We start from the raw sequence: 25602 nt of genomic DNA on the forward strand, positions 1-25602 counted from the left end.
AACAGTGTGGTGAATATCCATTTTTACCTTTAGGCTGACTCCCCCATTCTTCCTTTTCTTTTCAGAGCCGGTATTCCAGCTTTCCAAACACTGCTCCGGCTATGCTGCTGTGTCTTGACATGTTATCATCAATACTTGTTATCATCAAAGTGCAATACTTTTGCATTTTGCAAAAGTACTCAGCCCAAGTAGTAGCATTCTTCGTGGGCTTTAAACTGCCCTCCACTAAGGGTTATACCACTGGAGCAGACTCTGTGCTACTGGCCTTTGGTTGAAGCGTGGGTTGTTTTCAAACTGGTTTCTCGTTAGTTCAGTGCTCTATGCACAGGAGGAGGCTGGAAGAGTGCTTTGCACAGAGTATGTTCTCAGAACAGTGCTTTGCACCCAGAGGCACTCAATACAATTCTCTGTACACTTTGGACACCTCCTGAGGGGAAGTGCCCTAACTTCTTTCACTCTGTTGCCAGGATCATTTTTCTACCAAGATGTTCAGTCCGATGTTTCCCCAACTCCTCCAGAACTTCCAGTAGTTGCCCATCCATCTCCAGATTAAACAGAAATTCCTCACCATTGGCTTTAAAGCACTCCATCACCTTGCCCCCAACAGTGCTTTGCACATAGTACGCGCTTAATAAATGCCATCGTTATTATTATCCAACATTACTTACAATTCTTTACAATCTAAATTGAATTACACTTGTCGTAATTGAAGAATGGGTCTTTATCCCCCTCTCCATCCCCCCCGTCTTACCTCCTTCCCTTCCCCACAGCACCTGTATATATGTATATATGTTTGTACATATTTATTACTCTATTTATTTATTTATTTTAATTGTACCTATCTATTCTATTTATTTTATTTTGTTAGTATGTTTGGTTTTGTTCTCTGTCTCCCCCTTCTAGACTGTGAGCCCGCTGTTGGGTAGGGACCGTCTCTACATGTTGCCTGCTTGTACTTCCCAAGCGCTTAGTACAGTGCTCTGCACACAGTAAGCGCTCAATAAATACGATTGACTGATTGATTGATTCCTCACCTCACTACTCTCCTACTACAAACCAGCCCGCACACTTCACTCCTCTTACGCTAACCTTCTCATTGTACCTCGATCTCGTCTCTCGCTGCCGACCTCTCGCCCATGTCCTGCCTCTGGCCTGAACGCCTTCCTTCCTTATATCCACCAGACAATTACTCTCCCTGCTTTCAAAGCCTTACTGAAGGCTCATCTCCTCCAAGAGGTCTTCCCTGATTAAGCCCTCTTTTCCTTTTCTTCAACTCCCTTCTTTGTCACCCCGACTTGATCCCTTTATTCACCCCCCCCCTCCCAGCACCGCAGCACTTATGTATGTAATTGTAATTTATTTATTTAAATTAAAATCTGTCTCTCCCTCAAGACTGTAAGTTTGTTCTGGGCAGAAAACATGTCCGCTATATTGTGGACTTGCAAGTGCTTAGTACAGTGCGCTGCACATACTACTACTAATAATAATGGCATTTGTTCATTCATTCATTCAATAATTCAATTTGTTAAGCACTTACTATGTGCAAAGCCCTGTTCTAAGCACTGGGGGGATACAAGGTTATCCCACATGGGGCTTATAGTCTTAATCCCCATTTTACAGACGAGGTAACTGAGGCCCAGAGAAGTTAAGTGACTTGCCTAAAGTCACACAGCTGACAAGTGGTGGAGCTGGGATTAGAACCAATCAATCAATCGCATTTATTGAGCGCTTACTGTGTGCAGAGCACTGTACTAAGCGCTTGGGAAGTACAAGTCGGCAACATATAGAGACGGTCCCTACCTAACAGTGGGCTCACAGTCTAAAAGGGGGAGACAGAGAACAAAACCAAACATACTAACAAAATAAAATAAATAGAATAGATATGTACAAGTCAAATAAATAAATAAATAAATAGAGTAATAAATATGTACAAACATATATACATATATACAGGATTTATATATATATAAATGCACATCATTAACAAAATAAATAGAATAGTAAATATGTACAAGTAAAATAAAAAGAGTAATAAATCTGTACAAACCTATATACAGGTGCTGTGGGGAGGGGAAGGAGGTAGGGGTAGGGGAGGAGAAGAGGAAAAAGGGGGCCTCAGTCTGGGAAGGCCTCTTGGAGGTAATTTGTTTTCAGGCTTGGATTTATCCACAGAGCTAAAATAAGGACATTTTTAGTCTCTCCTTCCCAAGTCTTCGCAGTCACGCTGTGAGATGAAGAAAGACGGCAGAACGGAGAAGTCTCAAAGTAACGTCCCTCGGGGGGGGAAACTGTGGGCAGGTGGATGATGGGCAGGCGGTTCGGCCAATTTAAAAAGCTCCTCCTTTTCCCTTCCTAAAAGTCTCAAGCATGTACTTCTTTGCGATGGGCAGAGACAGGAGCCGGATGTGATGGACGAGGGAACCCCAGGACTAGAACCCCTGACCTTTGGCTCCCAAGCCTGTGCTCCTTCCACTGAGCCACGCAGCTTCTCTACATAGTAAGCGCTCAATAACTACGATTGAGTGACTGCGTGGCTTCATGGAAAGAGCACAAGATTAGAACCCAGGTCCTTCTGATTCCCAGGACCATGCTCTATCTACTAGGCCGTGCTGCTTGACACATAGGAAGCACTTAATGAATGCCACGACCATTATTATTATTCTCCGAAAATACCACGGACTTCTCTGTGGCTTGTTGGGAGGCTGAGGAAGTGAGGCCAACCTGGGGGCCTACTAAACCAATCAATCAATCAATCGTATTTATTGAGCGCTTACTGTGTGCAGAGCACTGTACTAAGCGCTTGGGAAGTACAAGTTGGCAACATATAGAGACGGTCCCTACCCAACAGTGGGCTCACAGTCTAAAAAACCAAGCATCTTTGGTCCTCAGAGCAACCCGGGGGCAGGGACAGGACTCGGCCAAGCAGTTCAGACCTCTCCCACCACCCTGGAATCAGGATTAGCCGTGGACCAAATAAGGGCTGTACCTTTTTAAACCTGTGAGACGTTTGAGAAAGTCTGGCAAGGTCTTCAAGGTCCAAGTACGAAACAATGCACAGGAGCAGAGGGTCCGGGAGCCGTTCGAGGAAGTCAAATTTCCCCCGGCACAAATTAAAGGCGTAGTCCAGCACGTTGGCCCCGAATATCAGAGCAATCTGGACTGGGATTAGAGAGAAGTCGAAAGCATGATCACCCCTGTTGTCTCCTCTTCTCTCCAGCTAGTCCCGGCCACAGCCACAGAGGATGAGGGCATTTTGGAATGTGTAATAATAATAATAATAATAATGATGGCATTTATTAAGCGCTTATTATGTGCAAAGCACTGTTCTAAGCGCTGGGGAGGTTACAAGGTGATCAGGTTGTCCCACGGGGGGCTCACAGTCTTAGTCCCCATTTTACAGATGAGGTAACTGAGGCACAGAGAAGTTAAGTGACTTGCCCGAAGTCACACAGCTGACAAGTGGCGGAGCTGGGATTCGAACCCTAGAGACTCCTCACCCTGGGCTTCAAGGCTGTCCATCACCTCGCCCCCTCCTACCTCACCTCCCTTCTCTCCTTCTCCAGCCCAGCCCGCACCCTCCGCTCCTCCGCCGCTAATCTCCTCACCGTACCTCGTTCTCGCCTGTCCCGCCGTCGACCCCCGGCCCAAGTCATCCCCCTGGCCTGGAATGGCCTCCCTCTGCCCATCCGCCAAGCTAGCTCTCTTCCTCCCTTCAAGGCCCTGCTGAGAGCTCACCTCCTCCAGGAGGCCTTCCCAGACTGAGCCCCTTCCTTCCCCTCCCCCTCGCCCCCCTCTCCATCCCCCTCATTTAACCTCCTTCCCTTCCCCTCAGCATCTGTATATATGTATATATGTTTGTACATATTTATTACTCTATTTATTTATTTATTTATTTATTTTACTTGTACATATCTATTCCATTTATTTTATTTTGTTAGTATGTTTGGTTTTGTTCTCTGTCTCCCCTTTTTAGACTGTGAGCCCACTGTTGGGTAGGGACTGCCTCTATATGTTGCCACCTTGTACTTCCCAAGCGCTTAGTACAGTGCTCTGCACACAGTAAGCACTCAATAAATATGATTGATTGATTGATTGGCCCCGTGCTCTTTCCACTGAGCCACACTGCTTCTCGGCGTAAAATGTCAAATGTGGGGAGCCAGTTAAGAAAGGAACGTCTCCCCAGTACCAAGGCCGGAAGCAGCCCACAGTTTGCTCTAGGTCTTGTGACACCCTGGGGAGGGGTTCGGTCCAGGCAGGAAAATCTCTAGAACTCTGCTCTGCTTCTGGAGACAACACAGGATCCAGGTTAGGAACAAGCACACACGCTGAACCTTCTCCGCCATGACTCCGCTTTTAGACTGTGAGGCCACTGCTGGGTAGGGACTGTCTCTATATGTTGCCAACTTGTACTTCCCAAGCGCTTAGTACAGTGCTCTGCACACAGTAAGCGCTCAATAAATACAATTGATGATAAAACACCTTGTGGGTAATTCTCTAACCAAGCAGCGAATCTCCCCTAGTCTTCTAGACTGTGAGCCCGCTGTTGGGTAGGGACTGTCTCTATGTGTTGCCGACTTGTACTTCCCAAGCGCTTAGTACAGTGCTCTGCACACAGTAAGCGCTCAATAAATACGATTGATTGATTGATTGATTGATTCTGGGACACGTGTGTCTTTCCCCTATCGTGCTGGCGCGCTGCCTCTCCTTGGGGCCCAGCTGCTCCTACTTTCTGGTTTCTTTTCCTTCCTCTTCCTTCCTGCTCCTGCTTCTGGGATCTCTCTTCTTGGAAGGAACCCTGTCACATCTGCTTCTGCTGCTTGATTATTTTCTGCTCTCTGTCTCTCCCTGTCCCCTCCGCTTCCATGATTTCCAGCTCCCCGTCTGATCCGGCGGAAACAGTTTCAGCTTAACTCCTCCAGCCTTTCCATCAGGAAGGTCAAACCCAAAACAAACACTGCCTGGGAAACGTTCCAAAGACTTGCTCTGTTGGGGCAGGCATAAATGGGGACAACGTAAGACAAGTTACTGATAAGGGCTAAAGGGAACTGCCAAAGGCACGAAGAGTAATAATAAGCAAAAACCTTGACAAACAGCAGCGTCTTTCTTAGGCAGTGTGGCCTAATGGAAACCACATGGGGCTGGGAATCAGGAGAGCTGAGTTCTCTCCCCACCTTCAAAATCTTAATTAAAGCACAGTTCCAAGAGGCCTTCCCCGACTAAGCCCTCATTTCGTCTTCTCCCACTCCCTTCTGCATCACCCTTGCATTTGGATTTGCACCCTTAATTCATCCCTCCCTCAGTCCTAGAGCACTTAATGCACACATCCCCAATTTATTTATTTATATTAATGTCTGCCTCCTCCTCTAGACTGTAAGCTCTTTGTGGGAAGGGAATGTGTCCACTAACTGTTATATTGTAGTCTCCCAAATGCTTACTACAGTGTTCTGCACATAATAAGCGCTAAATAGATATGATTGATTGATTTATCAATGCATCTCTGCCACTGGCCTGTTGTGTAATCATGGGCGGGTCACCTAACCTCTCTGGGCTTCAGTTTCCTTATTTCATCATCAATCGTATTTATTGAGCGTTTACTATGTGCAGAGCACTGTACTAAGCGCTTGGGAAGTACAAATTGGCAACATATAGAGACAGTCCCTACCCAACAGTGGGCTCACAGTCTAAAAGGGGGAGACAGAGAACAAAACCAAACATACTAACACAATAAAATAAATAGAATAGATATGTACAAGTTAAATAAATAAATAAATAAATAGAGTAATAAATATGTACAAACATATATACATATATACAGGTGCTGTGGGGAAGGGAAGGAAGTAAGATGGGGGGGATGGAGAGGGGGACGAGGGGGAGAGGAAGGAAGGGGCTCAGTCTGGGAAGGCCTCCTGGAGGAGGTGAGCTCTCAGCAGGGCCTTGAAGGGAGGAAGAGAGCTAGCTTGGCGGATGGGCAGAGGGAGGGCGTTCCAGGCCCGGGGGATGAGTTATTTGTAAAATGGAAATAAAATACCCGCTTTCCCTACCACTTGGAGTTTCACAAGGGGCAGAGACTGTGCCTGATTGGATTATCTTGTATTTTAGTTGTATCTGCTCTGGTACTTGACACCTAATAAGTGTTTTATAAACACCATAACTACCAGTTAACTAGCTGCTTTTGTCTCTCATTCTCTCTCTTTGCTGCCTCTTTCTCTGCTTCTCTATCACCCGTGGGGGAGACTGCATCAACCCACCAATCAATAGTATTAATTGAGTACTTTCTGTGCGCAGGACACTGCAGTAAGTGCTTGGGAGAGTTCAATATAAGAGTTGGTAGACAGGTTTCCTGTCCACAGAGTATTCATTCATTCAATCATTCAGTCGTATTTATTGAGCATTTACTGTGTGCAGAGCACTGCACTAGTGCTTGAGAGAGTACAATAATAATAATAATAATTATAACAATAATTTCGGAATTGGTGAAGTGCTTACTATTACTACAGAGAAGCAGCGTGGCTCAGTGGAAAGAGCCCGGGCTTTGGAGTCAGAGGTCATGGGTTCGAATTCCAGCTCCTCCACGTGTCTGCTGGGTGACCTTGGGCAAGTCACTTCTCTGCACCTCAGTTACCTCATCTGTAACATGGGGATTAAGACTGTGAGCCCCACGTGGGACAACCTGATCACCTTGCATCCCCCCAGCGCTTAGAACAGTGCTTTGCACATAGTAAGTGCTTAACAAATGCCACTATTATTATTATTATTATTATTATTATTATTATTATGTGCCAAGCACTGTTCTAAGCACTGGGGAGGATGCAAGGTGATCAGGTTGTCCCATGTGGCGCTCACAATCTTGATCCCCATTTAACAGATGAGGTAACTGAGGCACAGAGAAGTTAAGTGACTCGCCCAAAGTCACACAGCTGACAAGTGGTGGAGCCGGGATTTGAACCCATGACCTCTGACTCCCAAGCCTGTGCTCTTTCCACTGAGCCACGCTGCTTCTCTTAATATAATATATACAATATAATTACAATATAACAATGAACAGACTCACTGCCTGCCCACAACAAGCTTACAGTCTAGAGGGGGAGATAGACATTAATATAAATACATAAACTACAGATACGTAAGAAAGTACTGTGGACCTGGGAGTGGGAATGAACAAAGGGACCAGTAAGTACAGTGCCTGGCACTTAATAAATGCCATTAAAAAGAAAAAAAAACATAATATAAATACATAAACTACAGATACGTACGAAAGTACTGTGGACCTGGGAGTGGGAATGAACAAAGGGACCAGTAAGTACAGTGCCTGGCACTTAACAAATGCCATTAAAAAGAAAAGAAAAAAAAACATAAACACATAAACTACAGATACGTACGAAAGTACTGTGGACCTGGGAGTGGGAATGAACAAAGGGACCAGTAAGTACAGTGCCTGGCACTTAAAAATGCCATTAAAAAGAAAAGAAAAAGAACCTTACACTCTAGACTGAAGACAAGTGACAGATATAAACTCGCTGTGGGCAGGGAATGTATCTACCAGCTCCGTTATATTGTACTCTCCCAAGCACTCAGTGCAGTGCTCTGTATGCAATAAGTGCTAAGTAAATACAATTTATTGATTGACTGATATAAAAGGTCTAGGAGCGCAAGTATCCCACTGGCCGAGCCAGTGTCGGAGACAGAATCCTGGGCTGAGTTGCTTGGGGTCTTCTGGCCTTGGAGGTGGGGGAAAAGTTGAATTGAGAGAATGGCAATCATTTCTGCATTCTTGGAGCCTCACGTTTTAGAGAAAGTCACCAGGGTAATAACGATGTATCAACAACTGCCTATTACAAGTAATGACTTGATAGCTGTATATATGTATATATGTTTGTACATATTTATTACTCTATTTATTTTACTTGTACATATCTATTCTATTTATTTTATTTTGTTAGTATGTTTGGTTTTGTTCTCTGTCTCCCCCTTTTAGACTGTGAGCCCACTGCTGGGTAGGGACTGTCTCTATATGTTACCAACTTGGACTTCCCAAGCGCTTAGTACAGTGCTCTGCACACAGTAAGCGCTCAATAAATACGATTGATGATGATGATGATGATGATGATGATGATGGGGCTCTTGCCCCTTCACTCTGGGCAGGTCCTTTAGTGACTCGCTAATAGAGAGATCCATTGCACTTGGATTTGTGACTTTGGGGCATTTGAAATTCACTCCACCCCCTACCCCTCAGCACTTACGTACATATTTTAAAATTATATATTAGAAATGATATATTTGTATTAATATCTGTCTCCCCCTATGGACTGCATGATCATTATGGGCAGGGAACATATCTGCTAATACTGTTGTTGTACTCTCCCAAGCGCTTGGTACAGTGCTCCGCACACAGGAAGCACTCAATAAATAATAATAATAATTATGGTATTTGTTAAGCAGTTACTATATGCCAGGCACCGTTCTAAGTGCTGGGGTAGATGCAAGCTAATCGGGGTGGACATAGTCCCTGTCCCTTGTAGGGTTCACAGACTTAATCCTACTTTACAGATGAGGGAACTGAGGCACAGAGAAGTGAAGTGATTTAACCAAAGTCACACAACAGACAAGTGGCGGAACCGGGATTAGAACCCAGGTCCTCTGACACCCAGGTTCATGCTCTATCCACTAGGCCACACTGTACTGATTTGATGATGATGGTGATGATGATGGCACCTGTTAAGCACTATGTGCCAAGCTCTGTTCTAAGTGCTGGGGTAGATGCAAGGTCTACCGGGAGTTTACAGTCTAGAGGGGGAGACGGACATTAAAATCAATTAAGGGTAAAGTTCAAAGTGCGTAAGTGACACAGAAGGGAGAGGGAGGGGGGAGAGAAGATGAAGGCTTAATTGGGTAGCATCTCTTGGTTGAGGATGTGATTTTAAAAAGGCTTTGGAAATAGGAAGAGTGATGGTCTGTGTGGATGTATTAATAATCATATTAATAATTGTGGTATCTGTTAAACGCTTCCCCACAGCACCTGTATATACATATGTATGTTTGTACATATTTATTACTCTATTTATTTATTTATTTTACTTGTACATATCTATTCTATTTATTTTATTTTGTTAGTGTGTTTTGTCTTGTTCTCTGTCTCCCCCTTTTAGACTGTGCCCTCCCTTTGCCCATCCGCCAAGCTAGCTCTCTTCCTCCCTTCAAGGCCCTACTGAGAGCTCACCTCCTCCAGGAGGCCTTCCCACACTCAGCCCCTTCCTTCCTTTCCCCCTCGCCCCCCTCTCCCTCCCCCCCATCTTACCTCCTTCCCTTCCCCTCCCTATATGTTTGTACATATTTATTACTCTATTTATTTATTTTATTTGTACATATCTATTCTATTTATTTTATTTTGTTAGTATGTTTGGTCTTGTTCTCTGTCTCCCCCTTTTAGACTGTGAGCCCACTGTTGGGTAGGGACTGTCTCTATATGTTGCCAATTTGTACTTCCCAAGCGCTTAGTACAGTGCTCTGCACATAGTAAGCGCTCAATAAATACGATTGATGATGATGATGATGATGATGATACAAGGCGATCAGGTTGTCCCATGTGGGGCTCACAATCTTAATCCCCATTTTACAGATGAGGTAACTGAGGCCCAGAGAAGGGAAGTGACTTGCCCAAAGTCAAACAGCTGACAAGCGGAGGAGCCGGGATTTGAGCTCATGACCTCTGACTCCAAAGCCCGGGCTCTTTCCACTGAGCCACGCTGCTTTCACTCAGTCTCTATATGTTGCCAACTTGTACTTCCCAAGCACTTAGGACAGTGCTCTGCACACAGTAAGCACTCAATAAATACAATTGATTGATTGATTGATTGATCCAACCTTTCCCCACCCCTTGTGCTGCCCCCACCTCTCTCCCTGGCCCCACTCCTGTCATCCTGTTCCAGGGCCGCTCCTCATAACCCCCTCTCCCAACACTAACCCCCGCCAGCTCACTCCCATTCAAACCCTCCCTATGCCTTGAACCATCTCCAACCCAGGCACCCTCCCCTCAGCCTCAGACAAGTTCATTCATTCATTCATTCATTCATTCATTCATTCATTCGCATTTATTGAGCGCTTACTGTGTGCAGAGCACTGTACTAAGTGCTTGGGAAGTACAAGTTGGCAACATATAGGGATGGCCCCTACCCAACAGTGGGCTCACAGCCTAGAAGGGGGAGACAGAGAACAAAACCAAACATACTAACAAAATAAAATAAATAGAATAAATATGTACAAGTAAAATAAATAAATAAATAGAGTAATAAATACGTACAAACATATATACATACATACAGGTGCTGCGGGAAGGGACGGAGGTAAGGCAGGGGGATGGGGAGGGGGATGAGGGGGAGAGGAAGGAGGGGGTTCAGTCTGGGAAGGCCTCCTGGAGGAGGTGAGGCCTTCAGTAGGGCCTTGAAGGGAGGAAGAGAGCTAGCTTGGCGGAGGGGCAGAGGGAGGGCATTCCAGGCCCGGGGGATGACGTGGGCCGGGGGTCGATGGCGGGACAGGCGAGAACGAGGTACGGTGAGGAGATTAGCGGCAGAGGAGCGGAGGGTGCGGGCTGGGCTGGAGAAGGAGAGAAGGGAGGTGAGGTAGGAGGGGGCGAGGGGATGGACAGCCTTGAAGCCCAGGGTGAGGAGTTTTTGCCTGATGCGTAGGTTGATTGGTAGCCACTGCAGAGTTTTGAGGAGGGGAGTAACATGCCCAGAGTGTTTCTGCACAAAGTGGGGCCTGTGGAACCCCTGCTTCATCCTGGGGAAGTTTCCCTTCATCCTTAACTTGTTCCTGACCCAGTCACTGCTCCTCCTCATCATCACTGAAACATGGCTCTCCCCACATGATACCATTTTCCCTGCCGCTCACTCTGGGTGGGTGGGGGGTATGTGTGTCTTATTTTCTCCCACTCCCTGAGACACACTGGGCAGGGGGGAGGAGTTGGCTTCCTTCTTGTGCCCCAGTGCCGCTTTCACACCGTCTCCCCTCCCCGATCCCTCTCTTTCCCTTTCTTTGAAGCCCACATCATCCGCCTCTAGAGAAGCAGCGTGGCTCAGTGGAAAGAGCCCAGGCTTGGGAGTCAGGGGTCATGGGTTCTAATCCCAGCTCTGCCATTTGTCAGCTGTGTGACTTTGGGCAAGTCATTTAACTTTTCTGGGCCTCAGTTCCCTCATCAGTAAAATGGGGATTAAGACTGTGAACCCAACGTGGGACAACCTGATTACCTTATAATAATAATAATTATATCCTCCCCAGCGCTTAGAACAGTGCTTTGCACATAGTAAGTGCTTAACAAATGCCATCATTATTATTATTAGTATTATCCTTTTAGACTGTGAGCCCACTGTTGGGTAGGGACCGTCTCTATATGTTGCCAACTTGTACTTCCCAAGCGCTTAGTACAGTGCTCTGCACACAGTAAGTGCTCAATAAATACAATTGATGATGATGATGATTATTACCACACACTGAAATTACAAGTAATAGTCATCTATCACCCTCCAGACTTCCACCTTCCAACTTTCTGAACCTTTTGATCTCTTTTACACATTACTTCTCTCATTCTCCATGTGTACATTGCTCTTAGTACCGTGCTTGGCACATAATAATAATAATAATAATAATAATAATAATAATGGCATTTTGTTAAGCGCTTACTCCTCCTTCCCCTCCCCACAGCACCTGTATATATGTTTGTACAGATTTATTACTCTATTTTACTTGTACATATTTACTATTTATTTGGTAATAATGTGCAGGATTTAGCTTTAATTCTAATTGTTCTGACGACTTGACACCCGTCCACGATTTATTTTATTTTGTTAATATGTTTTGTTTTGTTGTCTGTCTCCCCCTTCTAGACTGTGAACCCCCTGTTGGGTAGGGACTGTCTCCATATGTTGCCAACTTGTACCTCTCAAGCGCTTAGTACAGTGCTCTGCACACAGTAAGCGCTCAATAAATATGATTGAATGAATGAATGTCCCACTGACATCTCACACTAAACATGTCCAAAACTGAGCTCCTTTTCTTCTCACCCAACCCTGTCCTCCCTCTGTCTTTCACATGGCTGTAGACAATACCAGTCTTCTCCCTATCTCACAAGCCCATGACGTTGACATTGTCCTCAACTCATCTCTCTCATTCCACCTAGATATTCAACCTGTCCCCAGATCCTGCCAATTCTACCTTCACAACATTGCTAAAATGCTAGAGAAGCAGCGTGGCTCAGTGGAAAGAGCACTGGCTTGGGAGTCAGAGGACATCATCATCAATCGTATTTATTGAGCGTTTACTGTGTACAGAGCACTGTACTAAGCGCTTGGGAAGTACAAGTTGGCAACATATAGAGACGGTCCCTACCCAACAGTGGGCTCACAGTCTAAAAGGGGGAGACAGAGAACAAAACCAAACATACTAACAAAATAAAATAAATAGAATAGATATGTACAAGTAAAATAGAGTAATAAATATGCACAAACATATATACATATATACAGGTGCTATGGGGAAGGGAAGGAGGTAAGATGGGGGGGATGGAGATGGAATGGGATGGATCCACCACTCATCTACACATGGGTTCTAATCCCAGCTCTGCCACTTAGTTGTGTGACTTTGGGCAAGTCACTTAACGTCTCTGTGCCTCCGTTACCTCATCTGTAAAATGGGGATTAAGACTGTAAGCCCCACGTGGGACAACTTGATCACCTTGTATATCCCCCCAGTGCTTAGAACAGTGCTTTGCACATGGCAAGCGCTTAACAAATACCATTATTATTATTATTAAAATCTGCCCTTTCCTCTCTACCCAAACACTTACTATAGTACATACCTTGACCACTGCATCGGCCTCCTCAGCGACCTCCCTTCCAGCTGTATCTCCCCACTCCAGTCCATACTTTGCTCGGCTACACAGATCATTTTTCAACAAAAATGTCCAGTCCATGGCTCCCCACTTCTCAAGAACATCCAATGGCTGCCCATCTAACTACACCCCAGACAGAAACTCCTCACCACCAGCTTTAAAGCACTCTGGCAGTTTGTCCCCTCCTTCCTCACCATACTCATCTCCTACTACATCCCAGACAGTACACACTCTTCACTCCTCTAGCATCAGCTTACTCACTGTACCTTGATCTCATCTATCATGCTTCTGACCCATTTCCCACATCCTCCCTCTGGCCTGGAACTCCCTTCCCCTCCACATAGGCCAGACCACCACTCTCCCCACCTTCAGAATCATACTTAGTTCACATCTCCTCCATTCATTCATTCATTCATTCATTCAATTGAATTTATTGAGCACTTACTGTATGCAGAGCACTGTACTAAGCGCTTGGGAAGTACAAGTTGGCAACATATAGAGATGGTCCCTACCCAACAGTGGGCTCACAGTCTAGAAGGGAGAGACAGACAACAAAACGAAACATATTAACAAAATAAAATAAATAAAATAAATATGTACAAGTAAAATAAATACATAGAGGATGTGCCTCATTCTCGCCTGTCCCACCATCGATCCCCGGCCCACATCATCCCCCTGGCCTGGAATGCCCTCCCTCTGCCCATCCGCCAAGCTCGCTCTCTTCCTCCCTTCAAGGCCCTACTGAGAGCTCACCTCCTCCAGGAGGCCTTCCCAGACTGAGCCTCTTCCTTTCTCTCCCCCTCGTCCCCCTCTCCATCCCATCTTACCTCCTTCCCTTCCCCACAACACCTGTATATATGTATATATGTTTGTACATATTTATTACTCTATTTATTTATCTCACTTATACATATCTATTCTATTTATTTTATTTTGTCAGTATGTTTGGTTTTGTTCTCTGTCTCCCCTCTTCTAGACTGTGAGCCCACTGTTGGGTAGGGACTGTCTCTATGTGTTGCCGACTTGTACTTCCCAAGCACTTAGTACAGTGCTCTGCACACAGTAAGCGCTCAATAAATACAATTGATTGATTGATTGACGTGGGCCGGGGGTCAAACGCTGGACAGGTGAGAACGAGGCACAGTGAAGAGATTAGCGGCAGAGGAGCAGAGGGTGTGGGCTGGGCTGTAGAAGGAGAGAAGGGAGGTGAGGTAGGAGGGGGCGAGGTGATGGACAGCCTTGAAGCCCAGGGTGAGGAGTTTCTGCCTGATGCGTAGGTTGATTGGTAGCCACTGCAGATTTTTGAGGAGGGGAGTAACATGCCCAGAGCGTTTCTGCACAAAGACAATCCTGGCAGTGGTGTGAAGTATGGATTGAAGTGGGGAGAGACACGAGGATGGGAGATCAGAGAGAAGGCTGATGCAGTAATCCAGTCGGGATAGGATGAGAGATTGAACGATCAGGGTAGCGGTTTGGATGGAGAGGAAAGGGCGGATCTTGGTGATGTTGCAGGGGTGAGACTGGAAGGTTTTGGTGACGGATTGGATGTGAGGGGTGAACAAGACAGTGGAGTCGAGGATGACACCAAGGTTGTGGGCTTGGGAGACAGGAAGGATAATAGGGGAAGCAGTGTGGCTCAGTGGAAAAAGCCCGGGCTTTGGAGTCAGAGGTCAGGGGTTCAAATCCCGGCTCCGCCACTTGTCAGCTGTGTGCCTTTGGGCAAGTCACTTAACTTCTCTGTGCCTCAGTTCCCTCATCTGTAAAATGGGGATTAATCAATCAATCAATCGTATTTATTGAGCGCTTACTATGTGCAAAGCACTGTACTAAGGGCTTGGGAAGCACAAGTTGGCAACATATAGAGATAGTCCCTACCCAACAGTGGGCTCACAGTCTAAAAGATTAAGACTCTGAGCCCCCCGTGGGACAACATGATCACCTTGTAGTCTCCCCAGCCCTTAGAAAAGTGCTTTTCACAAAGTAAGCGCTTAATAAATGCCACTATTATTATTATTAGTGCCGTCAAGAGTGATGGGAAAGTCAGGGAGAGGGCAGGGTTTGGGAGGGAAGATAAGGAGTTTAGTCTTGGACATGTTGAGTTTTAGATGGTGGGCAGACATCCAGATGGAGATGTCCTGAAGGCAGGAGGAGATGCGAGCCTGGAGAGAGGGGGAGAGAGCAGGGGCAGAGATGGAGATCTGGGTGTCATCAGTGTAGAGATGGTAGTTGAAGCCGTGGGAGCGAATGAGGTCACCAAGGGAGTGAGTGTAGATCGAGAACAGAAGGGGATCAAGAACTGATCCTTGAGGAACCCCTACAGTAAAGGGATGGGAGGGGGGGAAGAGCCCGCAAAAGAGACTGAGAATGAATGCCCGGGGAGATAAGAGGAGAACCAGGAGAGGACAGAGTATGTGAAGCCAAGGTTGGATAGCGTGTTGAGGAGAAGGGGGTGGTCCACAGTTGAGAGGCAGCTGAGAGGTCAAGGAGGATTAGGATAGAGTAGGAGCCGTTGGATTTAGCAAGCAGGAGGTCATTGGTGACCTTTGAGAAGGCAGTTTCCGTGGAATGTAGGGGACGGAAGCCAGATTGGAGGGGGTCGAGGAAAGAGGCCTTCCCTGATTAAGCCCTCTTTTCTCCAGCTTGCTCTCCCTTCTGTGTCATCTATGCACTTGGATCCCTGACCTTTGGGTACTTGAGATTCACCTCACGCCCAACCCCACATCACTTATGTACACATATCTTTAAATTATATATTATAAATTACTTATTTATTCATTCACTCAATCATATTTATTGAGCACTTCCTTTGTGCAGACTACTGTACTAAGCGTTTGGGAGAGTACAATACAAATATAAGCAGGCACATTCCCTACCCACAGCGACCTTACAGTCTAGAGTCCGTCTCCTCTAGATTGTAAGCTCGTTGTGGGCAGGCAATATGTCTGTTATATTGTTATACTGAACTCTCCCGAGCACTTACTACAGTGCTCTGCACACAGTAAGTGCTCAGTAAATACAATTGGCTGACTAGACTGAAAGCACATTATGGCAGGGAATGTGTCTGTTAATTCTGTTGTACTATACTTTTCTAATGCTTAGTACAGTGCTCTCCACAAGGTAAGTGCTCAATAAATACCATTGAATGATTGAAGTCAACTGAAATTTGGGATTGTTTTTCTTTCAAAGTTCTGGGCTAAGTGTGAGTCAGAGGACCTGGGTCTACTTTTGGCTCTGCCACTTACCTGCTGTGTGACCTTAAGCTAGTCATTTAACTTCTCGGGGCTTCGGTTCCCTCATCTGTAAAACGGGGAGTCAATACCCTGTTCTCCCTCCTGTTTAGACAAGAATCCCATATGGGAGCTGATTACCTATATCTACCCTTATATCTACCTATATAATAATAATGTTGGTATTTGTTAAGCCCTTACTATGTGCCAAGCACTGTTCTAAGCGCTGGGGGGGATACAAGGTAATCAAGGTTGTCCCATGTGGGGCTCACAATCTTAATCCCCATTTTACAGATGAGGGAACTGAGGCCCAGAGAAGTTAAGTGACTTGCCCAAAGTCACACAGCTGAGAAGTGGCAGAGCCGGGATTAGAACCCACGACCTCTGACTCCAAGCCCGGGCTCTTTCCACTGAGCCATGCACTGTGTTAGTACAGTGTCTGGCACATAGTACGTGCTTAACAAATACCATTATGATTACTACAATTATTAGGATTATCCAGAGTAAAATGGCACCCAGCACCCCTCTGTGACCCTAGAGTCTTTTTTATCTGAGTGAAGAATCATAGTAAACACATTACATTTTCTATATCTTACCTTGTAGACTTGCATCATCCAAGAAGTCATGATGAGACTCTTTAACTTCTCCAGGATTGTTCACCTGGACCTGACTCCGAAGGGCAATCTTCCACCATCTGAAGATTATCTGTGATGGAAGGGAAGACAAAGTTGGAAAAACACAGGCTGTGTAAGCGCCACTGATGCCAGGTGAGGGTCATCGTTTTGAAAACATCTCGGAGAGAAGAGGCCGTATGATCCTGTCCGTGGAGGAGAGGTTCCCGGCCTGCTTCCTCCCCTCTAAGGGTTGGGGCTTAGGGCTGCCCCTGCCATTCTGGAGGGAAGCTGCTGAGCATTTTAGGGGGACGGCAATGGGAACAAGATGAGAAGCAGCGTGGCCTACTGGAAAGAGCTTGGGCCTGGGAGTAAAAGGACCTGGGTTCTGATCCCGTGGGGCCCCTCCACCTGACTGCTGGGTGACCTCCAGCGAAGTCACTTCACTTCCCTGGGCCTCAATTGCTTCATCTGTAAAGTGGGGGGGGTAAGACTGTGAGCCCCAAGCCTTTCCAGACTGAGCCCCTTCCTTCCCCTCCCCTTCATCCCCCTCTCCATCCCCCCCATCTTACCTCCTTCCCTTCCTCACAGCACCTGTATATATGTATATATGTTTGTACATATTTATCACTCTATTTATTTATTTATTTTACTTGTACATATCTAATCTATTTATTTTATTTTGTTAGTATGTTTGGTTTTGTTCTCCGTCTCCCCCTTTTAGACTGTGAGCCCACTGTTGGGTAGGGACTGTATATGTTGCCAACTTGGACTTCCCAAGCGCTTAGTACAGTGCTCTGCACACAGGAAGCGCTCAATAAATATGATTGATGATGATGATGACACTGAGGTGTCCAACCTGATTACCTTGTAAGTACCCCAGCACTTAGCACAATACCTGGCACATAGCAAGCCCTTAACGAATACCATTTAAACAAACAAACAAGCAAAACGCCCTTAACAAATAAGTGAACAAACAAATGAACAAAAAACAAGGGGAAGGTGGTGAATCATTAGGACCTGGGAGTGTCCGTAGGCTCTTCCCCTTCTCCTCCATTCACCCTCTCAGATATCTATGACCTGGAGGTCAGTTATGGAGAGGCTCTGTTCTCATGGAAACTGAGGGTCATTCATTCATTCATTCATTCATTCAATTTACTGATTGTGCTCTTACTGTGTGTGAAACACTTTTTCTAAGTGCTTGGGAGAGTACAATACAACTATAAACAGACACATTCCCTGCCCACAGTGAGCTCACAGTCTAGAGGATCCCGCTTAGGGCCACTGCCCCAGTCCTCTTTTCATTCATTCATTAGTATTTATTGAGCGCTTACTGTGTGCGGAGCACTGTACTAAGCGCTTGGAAAGTACAAGACAGCAACATATAGAGACGGCCCCGACCCAACAACGGGCTCACAGTCTAGAAAGAGACAGACAACCAAACAAAACAAGTAGACTGTGAGCCCGCTGTTGGGTAGGGACCGTCTCTATATGTTGCTGAATTGTACTTAACTTTCCAAGCGCTTAGTACAGTGCTCTGCACACAGTAAGCGCTCAATAAATATGACTGAACGAATGAAAAGAAGCAGCATGGCCTAATAATAATAATAATAATGGCATTTATTAAGCGCTTACTATGTGCAACGCACTGTTCTAAGCACTGGGGAGGTTACAAGGTGATCAGGGTGTCCCATGGGGAGCTCACAGTCTTAATCCCCATTTTACAGATGAGGTCACTGAGGCACAGAGAAGTGAAGTGACTCGCCCAAAGTCACACAGCTGACAGTTGGCAGAGCTGAGATTTGAACCCATGACCTCTGACTCCAAAGCCCGTGCTCTTTCCATTGAGCCACGCTGCTTCTCTGAGCGTGGCAAGAGCACGGGCTTGGGAGCCAGAAGATGCGGGTTCTAATCCCGGCTCTGCCACTTGTCTGCTGTATGATCTTGGGGCAAGTCACTTCACTTCTCTGTGCCTCAGTTACTTCATCTGCAAAATGGGGAGCCCCATGTAGGACAGGGGACTGTGTCCAACCTGATTACCCTGTATCTACGCCAGTGTTTGGCACATAGTCAGTGCTTAACAAATGCCATAATTATTATTAATTTAAAGGCCCCTGAGAAGCAACAGCTCCGGGCTGGGGGAGGCAGTTTTGCCCCTCTGACTCCCCTTCCCCTCTGGTGGAGCTGGCCCAGATCTCCTCATGCAGCAGAATACCCTGCCTCCCTCCCTTCCTCCCTCCTCCAATTCCCTTCTGTCCTCCTGCCTCCCTAGACTACAGCAGAGAACACAGTTGTCATCATCATCATCATCAATCGTATTTATTGAGCTCTTACTATGTGCAGAGCACTGTACTAAGCGCTTGGAAAGTACAAATTGGCAACATATACAGCCCCTACCCAACAGTGGGCTCACAGTCTAAAAGGGGGAGACAGAGAACAAAACCAAACATACTAACAAAAGAAAATAAATAGAATAGATATGTACAAGTAAAATAAATAAATAGAGTAATAAATATGTACAAACATATATCCATATATACAGGTGCTGTGGGGAAGGGAAGGAGGTAAGATGGGGGATGGAGAGGGGGACGAGGGGGAGAGGAAGGAAGGGGCTCAGTCTGGGAAGGCCTCCTGGAGAAGGTGAGCTCTCAGTAGGGCCTTGAAGGGAGGAAGAGAGCTAGCTTGGCGGATGGGCAGAGGGATTGGGGGCATTCCAGGCCCGGGGGATGACGTGGGCCGGGGGTCGATGGCGGGACAGGTGAGAGCGAGGTACGGTGAGGAGAGTAGCGGCGGAGGAGCCGAGAGTGCGGGCTGGGCTGGAGAAGGAGAGAAGGGAGGTGAGGTAGGAGGGGGCGAGGGGATGGACAGCCTTGAAGCCCAGGGTGAGGAGTTCCTGCCTGATGCGCAGGTTGATTGGTTGCCACTGGAGATTTTTGAGGAGGGGAGTGATATGCCCAGAGCGTTTCTGGACAAAGATAATCCGGGCAGCAGCATGAAGTATGGATTGAAGTGGAGAGAGACACGAGGATGGGAGATCAGAGAGAAGGCTGATGCAGAAGGCTGCCACTTAACCGGCAGCCCTGGCTGCCCTCCCATACCCTGTCAGGAGCGGCAACCTCCGACTGAAGGGCAGTGACAAAGGAGAGCCCTCTCTTTGACACCCTAAGACCAAGACGTGGAGCGCCAACGAAGTCGGTCGATCGCATTTACTGAGTGCTTACTGTGTGCAGAGCACTGTACAATTGGGAGAGTACAATATACTAATATAACAGACACATTCCCTGCCCACGACGAGCTTACAATCTAGAGGGGACACGTGCTATCAGGAAGGGCAGAACAACACTCTAAAAGCAGTGGCCGGCCGTCAAGCGAAACCATCGGCGGACAGATGAGCCAGGTACGCACCACCAATCAATAATAATAATAATAATAATAATAATAATGCCATTTGTTAAGCGCTTACTATGTGCAAAGCACTGTTCTAAGCGCTGGGAGGGATACAATGTGATCAAGTTGTCCCACGTGGGGCTCACAGTCTTAATCCCCATTTTTACAGATGAGGTAACTGAGGCTCTGAGAAGTAAGTGACTTGCCCAAAGTCACGCAGCTGAATTGGCAGAGCAGGGATTTGAACCCATGACCTCTGACTCCAAAGCCTGTGCTCTTTCCACTGAGCCGCACTGCTTCTCGATCAAATCAATCAATCAATCAATCAATCAGTAGAGGAAGCACTGTGGCCTAGTGGAAAGAGCACAGGCCTGAGAAGTCAGACGACCTGGGTTCTACCCCAGCTCCTCTACTTACCCGCTGTGTGATTTGGGGCAAATCACTTAACTTCTCTGTGCCTCAGTTTCCTCATCTGGGGATTCAATACCTATTCTTCCTTCTACTTAGACTGGCAGCCCCATGTGGGACCGGATCATCTTGTATCTACCAGAGTGCTTTGTACATTCATTGTAATCTTGTATCATCATCATCAATCGTATTTATTGAGCGCTTACTATGTGCAGAGCACTGTACTAAGCGCTTGGGAAGTAGAAATTGGCAACATATAGAGACAGTCCCTACCCAACAGTGGGCTCACAGTCTAAAAGACTAAATTGCAATCTTGTATCTACCAGAGTGCTTTGTACATTCATTGTAAGTGCTTAACAAATACCACAATTATCATTATTATCTACACAATTTAGGATCCCGCTTTCAAATGAACTGTACTCATTAGTGGCTTCCCACAGATGTGGGTGTTGGCTATGGGGTGAGGGGGGAAAGTATTGTTCAGACAAGGGAAGCAGAATCAGTGAAGACCCATTTCCCTCCACCTTTTGGCTGCCTCTTGGATGGGAAGAAGCAGAGATTGGGGAAGTCAAAGAGAGAAGCAGCAGTACTTGCCGGGATAAGTGCTAATAAATGTGTCTTTGGGTTTGAAGAAGCTGTTGCTCACCGTGAGAATGCATTCACTGAGGGGTGAGTGGCACTGAGCGAGGATTGCCAGTGCCTTGGCACACTGTGTCTATGACAAGAAAGTAGTGCCCCTTTTCTGGCCTCTGGCTATTCCGGTGAGCAGTGCTTTGACACCATCATCAATCGTAATTATGGAGCGCTTACTATGTGCAGAGCACTGTACTAAGTGGTTCAAAGGGGTTCAAAGGGGAAAAGTATGTGACACGACATGGTTATAGTTCCACACTCTGTCCAGTGTTCCTTTGTCCAGTGGCTGGGAGGGAGAAGGAGGGCAGTTTGTGGTCCTCTGTTGCTAACCTCCTCACTGTGTCTCGTTTTCGCCTGTCCCGCTGTCGACCCCTGGTCCACGTCCTAACTCTGGCCTGGAATCAATCAACCAATCAATCAATTGTATTTATTGAGCGCCTACTGTATGCTCCTCAAATCCACCAAACTAGCTCACTTCCCACCTTCAGAGCCCTCCTGAAAGCTCACCTCCTCCAGGAGGCCTTCCCGGACTAAGCCTCCCTTTTCCTCTGATCCTCCTCCCAATCGGCCCCATCATCATCATCATCATCAATCATCAATCGTATTTATTGAGCGCTTACTGTGTGCAGAGCACTGTACCAAGCGCTTGGGAAGTACAAATTGGCAACACATGGAGACAGCCCCTACCCAACAGTGGGCTCACAGTCCAAAAGGGGGAGACAAAACCAAACATACTAACAAAATAAAATAAATAGAATAGATAGGTACAAGTAAAATAAATAAATAAATTGCCCTCCCCACAGCACTTGTGTTTATATAATAATAGTGATGATGGTATTTGTTAAGCGCTAACTATGTGCAAAGCACTGTTCTAAGCACTGGGGAGGCTACAAGGTGATCAGGTTGTCCCACAGGGGGCTCACAATCAATCCCCATTTTACAGATGAGGTAACTGAGGCCCAGAGAAGTTAAGTGACTTGCCCAAAGTCACACAGCTGGCAATTGGCAGAGCCGGGATTCGAACCCATGACCCATGTACATATCTATATTTCTATTTATCCTATGAATGATGTGTAAATATCTGTAATTCTAGTTATTTAAATTAATGGTATTGAAGCCTGTTTATTTGTTTTGATGTCTGTCTCCCCCCTTCTAGAGAAGCAGCGTGGCTCAGTGGAAAAGAGCACAGGCTTTGGAGTCATGGGTTCAAATCCCGGCTCTGCCAATTGTCAGCTGTGTGACTTTGGGCAAGTCACTTCACTTCTCTGGGCCTCAGTTACCTCATCTGTAAAATGGGGATGAAGACTGTGAGCCCCCCTTGGGACAACCTGATCACCTCGTAACCTCCCCAGTGCTTAGAACAGTGCTTTGCACATAGTAAGCGCTTAATAAATGCCATTATTATTATTATTATTATTATTATTATTATTATTATTCTAAACTGTGAGTCCTGCCTGTGAGTCTACCTGTTGCCGAATTGTACTTTCCAAGCACTTAGTACAGTGGTCTGCACACATTAAGGACTCAATAAATATGATTGAATGAATGAGTGAATGGTCATAGAATCAAGATATATAAGACCTCAAGCGCAGCAGTCAACACTATGCTCTCACCCATTTGTTAAACCCTTGGTGAGTAGAGAAGCAGCGTGGCTCAGTGGAAAGAGCCCGGGCTTGGGAGTCAGAGGTCATGGGTTCTAATCCCGACTCCGCCACTTGTCAGCTGTGTGACTTTGGGCAAGTCATTTAACTTCTCTGTGCCTCACTTACCTCATCTGTCAAAGGGGGATTAAGACTGTGAGCCCCATGGGGTCAACCTGATCACCTTGAACCCTCCCCCCCACCCCCCAGCCCAGCAGTTAGAACAGTGCTTCACACATAGTAACAGTGCTTCTAGACTGTGAGCCCTTCTAGACTGTGAGCCCACTGTTGGGTAGGGACCGTCTCTATATGTGGCCAACTTGTACTTCCCAAGCGCTTAGCACAGTGCTCTGCACACAGTAAGCCCTCAATAAATACAATTGATTGATAGTAAGGGCTTAACAAATATCATCATTATTATTATTATGATACCTCACCACCTTTAGCAAGGACTACTGACTAGGTGCTGTGGTAACTCCAGACCAGGGAATGGTGGTGGCTGTGGTGTCTCCCCCTCTAGTTTGTAACCTCCCTGTGGGCAGGGGCTGTGTCTACCTACTCAGCATATTCTTTTATTGAACTCTCCCAAGCGCTTAGTACGGTGCTCTAAACACAATAAGCATTCAGTAAATACAACCGATGGAGATGGCACTCACTCCTTAGCCCCACTAGGCACTGAGATGATAATAATAATAATGATGATGGCATTTATTACGCACTTACTATGTGCAAAGCACTGTTCTAAGCACTGGGGAGGTTACACGGTGATCAGGTTGTCCCACATGGGGCTCACAGTCTTAGTCTCTATTTTACAGATGAGGTAACTGACGCCCAGAGAAGTGAAGTGCCACCCCCAGGGTAACTGATCCCAACTGTCAATTTGAAGGGAGATTTGTAGTCAATCGCGTGAATTTCGGCTTCAAGGCTGTCCATCACCTCGCCCCCTCCTACCTCACCTCCCTTCTCTCCTTCTACAGCCCACCCCGCACCCTCCGGCCCACGTCCTCCCCAGGGCCCGGAATGCCCTCCCTCTGCCCATCCGCCAAGCTAGCTCTCTTCCTCCCTTCAAGGCCCTACTGAGAGCTCACCTCCTCCGGGAGGCCTTCCCAGACTGAGCCCCTTCCTTCCTCTCCCCCTCATCCCCCTCTCCATCCCCCGCATCTTACCTCCTTCCCTTCCCCACAGCACCTGCATATATGTATATATGTTTGTACATATTTATTACTCTATTTATTTATTTATTTTACTTGTACATATCTATTCTATTTATTTTATTTTGTTAGTATGTTTGGTTCTGTTCTCTGTCTCCCCCTTTTAGCCTGTGAGCCCACTGTTGGGTAGGGACTGTCTTTATATGTTGCCAACTTGTACTTCCCAAGCGCTTAGTACAGTGCTCTGCACACAGTAAGCGCTCAATAAATACGATTGATTGATTGATTGATTGTTTTTTATTCCCCAGATGTTCCACCTGGTCAGCGATTGGCAGGATTTGCTGCCACCTAGTGTAGGACTGGAGAAAGGCATCTCTTCACAGGGTCAGTCGGTCAATCGTATTTAGTAATAATAATAATAATAATAATAATAATAATAATAATAATAATAATAACATTTATTAAGCTCTTACTATGTGCAAAGCACTGTTCTAAGAGCTGGGCAGAGGTTACAAGGTGATCAAGTTGTCCCACGGGGTGCTCACAGTCTTAATCCCCATTTTACAGATGAGGGAACTGAGGCACAGAGAATAATAATAATAATAATGGTATTTGTTAAGCGCTTACTATGTGCAAAGCACTGTTCTAAGCGCTGGGGAGGTTAAAAGGCGATCACTTTGTCCCACGGGGGGCTCACAGCCTTTTCCCCATTTTACAGATGAGGGAACTGAGGCACAGAGTGACTTGCCCAAAGTCACACGGCTGACAATTGGCAGAGTCCGGATTTGAACCCATGACCTCTGACTCCAAAGCCCGGGCTCTTTCCACTGAACCACGCTGCTTCTCTAAGCTCTCTATTGAGAGCTTACTGTGTGCAGAGCACTTTACAAAGAGCTTGGGAGACTACAATATCAGCATATAACAGACACACTCCTTGCCCACAACGACCTCGGTCTAGAGGGTGAGACAGACATTCATATAAATCAATAAAATTGATTATCATCATCATCATCAATCGTATTTATTGAGCGCTTACTATGTGCAGAGCACTGTACTAAGCGCTTGGGAAGTACAAATTGGCAACATATAGAGACAGTCCCTACCCAACAGTGGGCTCGCAGTCTAAAAGGGGGGAGACGGAGAACAAAACCAAACATACTACCAAAATAAAATAAATAGAAGAGATATGTACAAGTAAAATAAATAAATACAGTAACAAATATGTACAAACATCATCAATCGCATTTATTGAGCGCTTACTATGTGCAGAGCACTGTACTAAGCGCTTGGGAAGTACAAATTGGCAACATATAGAGACAGTCCCTACCCAACAGATTCTGTTGCCGACTTGTACTTCCCAAGCGCTTAGTACAGCGTTCTGCACACAGTAAGCGCTCAATAAATAAGACTGAAGGAATGAATGAATGGATAAAATGACAGATATATACGTCAGTGCTGTGAGGCTGGGAGGGGGGATAATAATAATTGCGGTATTTGTTAAGCGCTTACTATGTACCAGGCACTTTACGAAGATGAATAAAGGGAGCAAGTCAAGGCGGAGCAGAAGGGAGTGGGAGAAGAGGAAAGGAGGGCTTCGTCAGGGAAGTCTAGGAGCAGATGTGCCTTCAGTAAGGCTCTGGAGGAGGGGAGAGTCTGTCAGAT

At 46.2% G+C, this 25602-nt stretch overlaps 1 protein-coding gene across 1 annotated transcript in view; it reads right to left on the reverse strand.

Moving 5' to 3' along the window:
- Positions 1 to 25602, reverse strand: part of FBXO36 (F-box protein 36) — a 134555-nt gene that overhangs the window by 11518 nt on the left and 97435 nt on the right. Inside the window, exons 2-3 of the mRNA XM_038747367.1 lie at positions 16707 to 16815; positions 2987 to 3159 (exon numbers count right to left, since the gene is read on the reverse strand). Of these exons, the coding sequence (XP_038603295.1) occupies positions 2987 to 3159; positions 16707 to 16815 (282 nt within the window). The remainder of the gene's footprint in view (positions 1 to 2986; positions 3160 to 16706; positions 16816 to 25602) is intronic.

This window comes from Tachyglossus aculeatus, chromosome 1 (assembly GCF_015852505.1).
Source record: "Tachyglossus aculeatus isolate mTacAcu1 chromosome 1, mTacAcu1.pri, whole genome shotgun sequence".
Lineage (NCBI taxonomy): Eukaryota > Metazoa > Chordata > Mammalia > Monotremata > Tachyglossidae > Tachyglossus > Tachyglossus aculeatus.